Below are 10,459 nucleotides of genomic sequence, written 5' to 3'. Positions count from 1 at the left end.
GTTAGTAATCACAAAAGGCAATACAATGGCTGAAATGTCTGGCAGCAGCATAAGATAACAGGTCCTTTCACAGAAGTGCTCGCCGCTCTCAGGAATGTCCAGTATTTGCCGCAGCAGTCACGAGTGAGACACGTCCTCCATTCTTAAATTCTGGACAAGCAGATACATCGCAACGAAGGAGGAAGCCGTCAGTCACCCTTGTCTTGCTCTTACATATGTACAATCAGCTTTCTAGAAACTGCTGTCTGGAAACTTTTTGAACAGTCCCGAAGTAAACAAACAAGCAAACAAGCTCCTCACAGAGGCGCTTTCCATACCAGCAGTATAACAGAGGTGTTAAACGTTGTGACAGAGGGACATAACGTATGAGCTGCAATGTGCTTTGTATAGGACGAGTGGACTCAATGGAGTCTGATTACCTTAACACGTGAATGATTGGTTTACCAAGGTATTGCAATTATATAAATCAAATAATCTAAGAAGGACATAAGATAACATAAAATAACATACTTTACTCAGTGTAATACATGTTCTCATTAATATTAGTCCTTTGACAATAACACTCCACCAAAGTGTGAAGACGCAAATCTCAAAGTGATATTGTGGGAACTTGACGCCTCCACCCACACATCACTGCCCTTGTCTACATGATCAACAACCATAACTGAAGCATGGTAGTCCTTGATATCTGTGTCCATCGCCATCCATCCGTCATTCTTCATGATATAGACATACGTTGTAGAGTTGGAGTCAGTCAGTACAAGCTGTGTCCAGAACATGTAGGTTCCAGAAACCGGTGCAGTGAACCTCCCGGTACTACTGTTGTAGCACAAGCCAGCATTGTAGTGATGTTCGGTAAACATCAGGGGTTTTCCAGGAACCTGGTTTGCGGGGTCATACACGTTGAATGCAATAGGTGGTGTATCATTTCCTTGACTGAAATGAAAGAAAGGTTGTATCAATCATATTGATGAAAGTACTTATTTCGTGAACATTTCGGGAATGTGTTGATGAAAATAATATGATAACAAGTTAACATGTAAAGTGTTCGATTCCATTCAGCCAGTAAGTGGAGCAGTGGAGCAAGCGTTCCTTCTGTTCTAGGAAGTTGGAAGTATAAGAATCAGATTACCATCTCACCCTGCTGGGTACACATTCACCGCTTATTTCACTTGCTTAAGAGGAGACCACATGTACTAGAACTTTCAAGCCAAGCTGCCGAACATGGCCATTCTCGAAATCATTCCCGGGATTAACGTTGTGTCACATTATGAATGAGTGAGTGAGTGAGTTGGTTTCGCGCCTATATTAACAATATTCCAGCAATATCACGGCGAGGGACACCTGAAATGGCCTTCACACATTGTATCCATCTGGATGTGTCAGAGTCATTATGTCTTAGCTGTGTGGAATACGGATCACAATTTGCTGCCACATCTTGCTCGAGACGATATTGAATGAACAAACGAACCAGTGAATGAACAATGAGTATTGCTTTAAACAACAGAAATGTCCACCAGTTCACAGAAGAACACTTTATAATTATTATTTGTTGATTTCAAAAGCTGGGTAAAATATATGCCACAGAGAGAAGATACCAAAAGGCCTCTGATTCCACTGTAACTACTTCTACTTCTATAAATAATATGTCTTATATCGTTCATAGTGATTGTTCGTTATATTGTATATGATGTTTCTGTGTATGAATTGATTGCTTATACACCAACAATGTACCGTTTGAGAATTTGAATTTGCTTGGTTCTACTCAGAAAGTCAATGCTGAACAAGCAATGCCTGTAGTTTTTTGTTATCACAGAAGTCTGACCTAAGCACGTGTGTGCTTATACAGACTATAGGAACAACAAAACTGCTATCTTACCGAAGGTTTGAGATCTGTCCTTCCACAGTAGACAAATTTCTTTTCAAGTTTGTGACTTCCGAGCTTGTCAAATTGAGCTTGTCTTGTGTCGCATGCAGGTCTCCCATGACTGACTTCATCTTCTGCATACTCTGTGCTAACGACTGCTTATTGTCCCGAGATGCATGCTTTTCTTTCTCCACGTCATCTTTCAAAGCCGTGACTTCGGAGCTTGTTAGACTGAGATTTTGCTTCGCACTTTGTAGATCTGCATTGACCGACTGTAAACCGTGTGTGACATTCAGTATGTTTCCTTCAGTTGTGTTCAGATCTCCCATTAAAGACTGCATCGACTGTGACATAAGCGACAGGGCCTGTTTGTTGCCAAGAGATTGATTCTTTTCTTTTTCCATGTCCGTTTGCAAAGTCGTGACTTCGGAGCTTGTTAGACTGAAATTTTGCTTCGCACTTTGTAGATCTGCATTGACCGACTGTAAATCTTGTGTGACATTCAGTATGTTTCCTGCAGTTGTGTTCAGATCTCCCATTAAAGACTGCATCGACTGTGACATAAGCGACAATGAGTGCTTATTGCCTCGAGATAGATTCTTTTCTTTTTCCATGTCCGTTTGCAAAGCTGTCACTTCGGAGCTTGTTAGACTGAGGTCTTGCTTCGCACTTTGTAGATCTGCATTGACCGACTGTAAACCGTGTGTGACATTCAGTATGTTTCCTGCATTTGTGTTCAGATCTCCCATCAAAGACTGCATCGACTGTGACATAAGCGACAGGGACTGTTTGTTGCCAAGCGATTGATTCTTTTCTTTTTCCATGTCCGTTTGCAAAGTCGTGACTTCGGAGCTTGTTAGACTGAGGTTTTGCTTCGCACTTTGTAGATCTGCATTGACCGACTGTAAACCGTTTGTGACATTCAGTATGTTTCCTGCATTTGTGTTCAGAACTCCCATCAAAGACTGCATCGACTGTGACATAAACGACAGGGAGTGCTTATTGCCTCGAGATAGATTCTTTTCTTTTTCCATGTCCGTTTGCAAAGCCGTCACTTCGGAGCTTGTTAGACTGAGGTTTTCCTTTGCACTTTGTAGATCTGCATTGACCGACTGTAAATCGTGTGTGACATTCAGTATGTTTCCTGCAGTTGTGTTCAGATCTCCCATTAAAGACTGCATCGACTGTGACATAAGCGACAGGGACTGTTTGTTGCCTCGAGATAGATTCTTTTCTCTCTCCATATCAGCTTTCAAAGAAGTGACTTCTGAGCTTGTTAGACTGAGATTTTGCTTCGCACTTTGTAGATCTGCATTGACCGATTGTAAACCGTGTGTGACATTCAGTATGTTTCCTGCAGTTGTGTTCAGATCTCCCATTAAAGACTGCATCGACTGTGACATAAGCGACAGGGACTGTTTGTTGCCTCGAGATTGATTCTTTTCTTTTTTCATGTCCGTTTGCAAAGTCGTGACTTCTGAGCTTGTTAGACTGAGGTCTTGCTTCGCACTTTGTAGATCTGCATTGACCGACTGTAAACCGTTTGTGACATTCAGTATGTTTCCTTCAGTTGTGTTCAGATCTACCATCAAAGACTGCATCGACTGTGACATAAGCGACAGGGAGTGCTTATTGCCTCGAGATAGATTCTTTTCTTTTTCCATGTCCGTTTGCAAAGCCGTCACTTCGGAGCTTGTTAGACTGAGGTTTTGCTTTGCACTTTGTAGATCTGCATTGACCGACTGTAAATCTTGTGTGACATTCAGTATGTTTCCTGCATTTGTGTTCAGATCTCCCATTAAAGACTGCATCGACTGTGACATAAGCGACAGGGACTGTTTGTTGCCTCGAGATTGATTCTTTTCTCTCTCCATATCAGCTTTCAAAGAAGTGACTTCTGAGCTTGTTAGACTGAGATTTTGCTTCGCACTTTTTAGATCTGCATTGACCGATTGTAAACCGTGTGTGACATTCAGTATGTTTCCTGCAGTTGTGTTCAGATCTCCCATCAAAGACTGCATCGACTGTGACATAAGCGACAGGGACTGTTTGTTGCCAAGCGATTGATTCTTTTCTTTTTCCATGTCCGTTTGCAAAGCCGTGACTTCGGAGCTTGTTAGACTGAGGTTTTGCTTCGCACTTTGTAGATCTGCATTGACCGACTGTAAACCGTTTGTGACATTCAGTATGTGTCCTGCATTTGTGTTCAGATCTCCCATCAAAGACTGCATCGACTGTGACATAAGCGACAATGAGTGCTTATTGCCTCGAGATAGATTCTTTTCTTTTTCCATGTCCGTTTGCAAAGCCGTCACTTCGGAGCTTGTTAGACTGAGATTTTGCTTTGCACTTTGTAGATCTGCATTGACCGACTGTAAATCTTGTGTGACATTCAGTATGTTTCCTGCAGTTGTGTTCAGATCTCCCATTAAAGACTGCATCGACTGTGACATAAGTGACAGTGACTGTTTGTTGCCTCGAGATAGATTCTTTTCTTTTTCCATGTCCGTTTGCAAAGTCGTGACTTCTGAGCTTGTTAGACTGAGGTTTTGCTTCGCACTTTGTAGATCTGCATTGACCGACTGTAAACCGTGTGTGACATTCAGTATGTTTCCTGCAGTTGTGTTCAGATCACCCATTAAAGACTGCATCGACTGTGACATAAGCGACAGGGACTGTTTGTTGCCAAGCGATTGATTCTTTCCTTTTTCCATGTCTGTTTGCAAAGTCGTGACTTCGGAGCTTGTTAGACTGAGGTTTTGCTTCGCACTTTGTAGATCTGCATTGACCGACTGTAAACCGTTTGTGACATTCAGTATGTTTCCTGCAGTTGTGTTCAGATCTACCATCAAAGACTGCATCGACTGTGACATAAGCGACAGGGAGTGCTTATTGCCTCGAGATAGATTCTTTTCTTTTTCCATGTCCGTTTGCAAAGCCGTCACTTCGGAGCTTGTTAGACTGAGATTTTGCTTTGCACTTTGTAGATCTGCATTGACCGACTGTAAATCTTGTGTGACATTCAGTATGTTTCCTGCAGTTGTGTTCAGATCTCCCATTAAAGACTGCATCGACTGTGACATAAGCGACAGGGACTGTTTGTTGCCTCGAGATTGATTCTTTTCTCTCTCCATATCAGCTTTCAAAGAAGTGACTTCTGAGCTTGTTAGACTGAGATTTTGCTTTGCACTTTGTAGATCTGCATTGACCGACTGTAAACCGTGTGTGACATTCAGTATGTTTCCTGCAGTTGTGTTCAGATCACCCATTAAAGACTGCATCGACTGTGACATAAGCGACAGGGACTGTTTGTTGCCAAGCGATTGATTCTTTTCTTTTTCCATGTCTGTTTGCAAAGTCGTGACTTCGGAGCTTGTTAGACTGAGGTTTTGCTTCGCACTTTGTAGATCTGCATTGACCGACTGTAAACCGTTTGTGACATTCAGTATGTTTCCTACATTTGTGTTCAGATCTCCCATCAAAGACTGCATCGACTGTGACATAAGCGACAGGGAGTGCTTATTGCCTCGAGATAGATTCTTTTCTTTTTCCATGTCCGTTTGCAAAGCCGTCACTTCGGAGCTTGTTAGACTGAGATTTTGCTTCGCACTTTGTAGATCTGCATTGACCGACTGTAAATCTTGTGTGACATTCAGTATGTTTCCTGCAGTTGTGTTCAGATCTCCCATTAAAGACTGCATCGACTGTGACATAAGCGACAATGAGTGCTTATTGTCAAGAGATTGATTCTTTCCAACAGCAATGTCAGTTTTCAAATCTGTAACGTCTGATCGTGTCAGACTGAGACTATGCTTCGTACTTTGTAGATCTGCATTCATCAAATGTAGATCACGTGACACATTCAGCATGTCTCCTGTAGTTGCCTTGATGGCTTTTTCAAACTGTGCTAGCTGCTTTGACGTATTTTGGGCGAGAAGATTTGCAGATTTCATATTTTCGATTAACTGACTTTGTGCAATTAACTGGAAAATTGGAGACGTCCTTTGAATGAATCCATCTGTTACGCTCTTTACATCATACACGGTAGTGTTCAAAAGATCTAGTTGATCTCTCAACATCTTGACATCTGATTGCACACTGTTTACTTGTGCGCTGTCGGATGCCATATCAAGAGTGGTAGAATTCAAATTATTTTGATTCAGCTGCAAATCACCCTTACCCTGATTCACAATTTCCGCCTTCACAAAGTTCAGTTCGTCTGTCGACAACCGGAGGTCTACTTTTAAGGATGCAACTTCATCTTTGAGAGAGGCAATTTCCTTATTTGCTGACTGGTGTAGTGACCTACTGGTCTGCAAATCTGTTTTCAACTGTCCAGTTGTTTTCTGCAGATCAGCCACAGTCTGTTCAAGTGAAGAAACATGGTTTATAATGCTGGAAATATCAGCGGTGCCATCAGGTTGGGTCATCGGTAAAATGAGCCCTGACAGCGTCCCTATAAGAAGAATACACAGAAACACAACAGCCATAGACATGTCCATCAGTTGGTCTGCTATGTTACATCAACTGTTATCTCAATATGACGGATCACATGTATGTCGGTTCTACAATGACGTCAAAGGGCAAAGCAAGACACTCCCATTTTGGCATAGTTGTACTGTGAGAAAGGAAAATGTGTTGCAAGAATTTCAGATAATGCGCAGATAACTATGTTGCTCAAAAACGTATAAACCAAAACTATTCCCTGGTATGCGTTTTTTGTCATACATAAATGTTACCATGTCTTATCTCGCAATGGTCGTATGGGCATGGGTTGCCCAGTCGTTTGGGACGCTACAATTGGTTGAGACATTGCATAGTACTTTCCGTATGCACATTAAAAATAAAGATTTTGAGTTAGAATAAGTCGTTTTTCACCTAAAAAAAACACATATTTACTTTCAATCATACACACTGTCTAGGGTTTATTTCATAGATATTAATGTTAACGACTTTAAGTTGAAGAAGAAACACACCTTGTCCGGAAATATACGGTTAAACTTCAATAATTTGTTTTCAGTTTTATCATTGCTTCTTAATTATTCAGAATTCCATGTTGACAATAGATATGACAAAAGGTCAGTTACAATTTGCGTACGCTAAAAAAGCGCTCGTTACGAGCTCCATAAACACAGACTCATCTGCTTGTAGATTCACCGTGATAGCTGTAATTTGACTTGTGATACGTTTTCAACAAGGAGAGTCCTTTCACCGAGAAAAACATCGACAGTAATGAAAAAATCCGTGTGTGTCAGTTGGTAGGTCTCTGACAGAAGCATCATGACAAGAAAGAATGTGGATCCCCACAACCAGTGAATTCTGGTCATGGCCAAAGAACAGGTTCTCAACAAAGCGAATGTTAAAGCGGTGGCCCGCAAATGTTCCCCATTACCAGTTGGTGTGAAGTTTGTCTAAACACATCAAATGTCCATGTACAGATAGGTTTCCATCTCCTAAGACATACCTACAAAACTGGACATGGTGTGTGTTTTTTCACGTCATTTGGGTAAAACGAAGAATCAAAGTAACTTAACGTACCACAAGATTATTTTCTTTACTACTTATAGTATACAAACCACAAGCATTCTTTTCTCAATGTAACGTTGCCAGGTACACGTGCATTCATATTAACCAAATCATACTGACCAAGCATATATTATATCAACACCCTAAACTGCCCATGCAAGTATTATGTGCAAATGACTTCATTGCTATTACTAATGGCATTTTCGATGTACTAGTCATGACACTTTCTGTTTTTAATGAGATTCTGTAAGCTGTTGTATAGAGATTACCCTGTTATGTCAGGCAAAACGAAGACAATGTAGTTGTTTATATCAGCTGATCGACGGAGTGAATATCTACTACATTAAAGAATTTAGTATTCATTCCACTTTATTCACTCATACATTCAGGAAAGAATAACCGTAGTTACAATAAAATAATCGGTTATTCTTTGATTTCTATGCTGTCACCTATACGTGTAAGTGATACTCTAAACGTGTGAAGAGTTAGTTCATGAAGGAGTGGGTGAGTGTGTTTAGTTTTACGCCGCTTCTAGCAGTATTCCAGCAATATCACGGCGAGATACACCAGAAATGGGCTTTACTCATTGTACCCATGTAGGGAATCGAAACCGGGCCTTAGTGATGATGTGAGAGCTTGACGCTTAAATCCACTAGACGCTACCCCTAATACCCCAGTTCATAAAGAAAGTGCAAGGACATCTGATATGGTAATAAGGACATAACATAAGGTATTTAGGCCTTCTTTACTAAGCACACATTCTATTGCAAGTCTTCCTCAACAAATTGTCAGTCAACCGACAACAACAACACTCCGCCAAAACGTGAAGATGGAATGGCCTTAGGTGACATGTGGAGAGCTGATCGCCCCATCCATCCTCATGCCCTGAAAATATGATCGTACAGCCAAGATAGAAGCATGGTTGTCTTGGACATCTGCTTCCATCGCCATCAAGCTCTGTCGATATAGATGTACGTTTGAGAGTTGACTCAGTCAGTACAAGCTCTGTCCAGAACATCTCTACAAGTTTACAAGTTTACACATCTCTTTCTTATGTATTTTGAGATACGGAGGCACAGCATGACTAGAAACGAATTCACCCATCCAACCACCCTCCGCAGCCAACGTTTTCTATCTTCGCCTGCTTTGTAACCTGGGTGCACTTTGATCATAACGGAACACAAGTGAAATAATAGTTCTTACGGTTACTTTCATGTGCTATTCTTTGTGCACAGTTTTACGCATTTCACGACGATGAGTTTGTTTAATATATCGCTACAGCTTCACCCGACGAAGTCACATGAAGCTGTGTGCACCCTTGCTATACTGGGGAGTAAGTACACTCTGTCCCGCGCTATCGTTGTGTAACCTTGACACCAAAACCTGATTCAGCACCGCACATTGTGTACCGCCAGAGCCCTGAATCTTCCTGCGTGTTACGTCTGAATAGAGACCACAAACTGATCCTTCAAAAGTGTAAAAGTTGTGTGTAGATTTAGCGTGATAATGTATCAATTAGTAAAGATATATTAGCCTAACTTGTTCACAGTTTCAATCAAGTCAATCAATCATGACTTTGAACCTGTTTAATATAGGGACGTGTTTTCATAGCTGTTTGATGTATGTTCTGAACAATATGGTGTGTATGGTATTTGTAACAACGAATTCGGCAGTGAAACTACATTCAATCATATAGTACTATGTGAATTCGTGTAGAGCTTCAATTCAGCCCACATTCACAGGCAGTTAATCATTGGTGGACCTAAACTACACTTTACAGTTATAGGCTACATACTGAATTACTGGCAGAATCAAATGGAGAACACATATTAAACAAGTTCTACTTAAATTGTGGGTTTGGTTTTGATTGTTAGCGAGGAAGATGGCAATATTTACAACTGTATGGGATACTTTATATGAGACTTCTCGCTACTCTTAAACAAAAGTGGTATCCCACGGAAAACACTTTATCTAAATGTCCAAACTATGTTTACACATGGAAAAATATCTCTGCATGTTTGGGCATATACATTTCAGAAAATGTTTTAACAAGATTTGATTGTGGAGAGACAGGAAGATATACTACTGTACCAACTGTTTAAGATCTTGTCGTCTTCGTGGGTTTTATGAGTGCGTGCGTGCGTGCATGCGTGCGTGCGTGCATGCGTGCGTGCGTGCGTGCGTGCGTGAGTGAGTGAGTGAGTGAGTGAGTATGGCTTGCTTTAGTAATATTCCAGCAATATCACGATGGGGAACACCAGAAATGGGTTTCCCTCATTGTACCCATGTGGGGTGTATCACACTTTATTATGCTGTAGGGTTATCACAATGGGAATACAGTTTGGAATACCGTCCACCCATTTATCCCGGCAGTTACACCTGTAACAAATCCATCTTATTGTCATCTTTATCGTTTACCATTATCTGAAAACAATCAGACTTGTGTGTATTTGTTTGTTGCTCCAGTACACCAAACTGAAAGGTAATAGTATTGATGTTATCATGATTCCTAATACATGAAGATTAACCAACAAATCAGCGCGAGGAGATCTAAAATAACACATCAGTAATAACTTCAGACTATTGTCCGACTCTCCTAGAAACTATGTAACAACAAAATGATAACAAAGTAGAGAATTGGATTAACAAAGCCCAGGTGTAGAAGGCGAAGGCGGACTCAGGGCCAAGCGAAAGCGAATAAATGACCTGCTCTCCGTTGGACCCTGAACAGACGAGACAGGTAGCGGCGATATTCTGAATGCTATTTTGACCACCCGAAGGTTGGAAGTAGCCTCTATTGGAAAATAGGCAGCCTAACAGCAGCACCGATTAATAAATCGAGCGGTCCCGTGTCCACCCCGAACCTTGCCACCTGACGTATTTTTATTTCAATCTAATTGTACAACAAAGTTAAACCATTTAGGATTAAATCTGTTGGTAAAGATATTACGGTTATGTAAAATACAGATAGGGTTGACAACAGTTATAGTATTTGGAAGTTTGAGATGAGAAGCGTGATTTAAGTTACAGGAATTAGAAGTGATAGAATAAAACGGTTAGGCAAAC

The 10,459-nt window shown here is 41.0% G+C and overlaps 1 protein-coding gene across 2 annotated transcripts; it reads right to left on the bottom strand.

Moving 5' to 3' along the window:
• Nucleotides 1-497: 497 nt before the first annotated feature.
• On the bottom strand, nt 498-6,393 carry LOC124270664 (golgin subfamily A member 3-like). 2 transcript variants are annotated; one of them, XM_046705700.1, is made up of 3 exons: nt 5,737-6,393; nt 1,880-5,526; nt 498-936 (listed from the first exon to the last, which is right to left on the bottom strand). In XM_046705700.1, exons 1-3 carry the CDS (start codon nt 6,367-6,369, stop codon nt 543-545), a joined length of 4,674 nt encoding a protein of 1,557 aa, XP_046561656.1. In that variant the 5' UTR covers nt 6,370-6,393; the 3' UTR covers nt 498-542. The 2 variants fall into 2 exon arrangements, with proteins under 2 accessions (XP_046561656.1, XP_046561655.1); XM_046705699.1 differs by having other exon boundaries at nt 1,880-6,393.
• Nucleotides 6,394-10,459: the final 4,066 nt, after the last annotated feature.

This window comes from Haliotis rubra, unplaced genomic scaffold (genome assembly GCF_003918875.1).
Source record: "Haliotis rubra isolate DU_JTF1 unplaced genomic scaffold, ASM391887v1 Scf1534, whole genome shotgun sequence".
Lineage (NCBI taxonomy): Eukaryota > Metazoa > Mollusca > Gastropoda > Lepetellida > Haliotidae > Haliotis > Haliotis rubra.
Note: the sequence above shows the minus strand (reverse complement) of the source record. Positions and strands in the feature narration are given on the sequence as shown.

Coding starts and splice junctions, on each gene's coding strand:
- LOC124270664 (XM_046705699.1), bottom strand. CDS start 6,369: ATGGACATGTCTATGGCTGTTGTGTTTCTGTGTATTCTTCTTATAGGG. Junction 937..1,879: donor GGACAGATCTCAAACCTTCG/GTAAGATAGCAG, acceptor CTTTCATTTCAG/TCAAGGAAATGATACACCAC.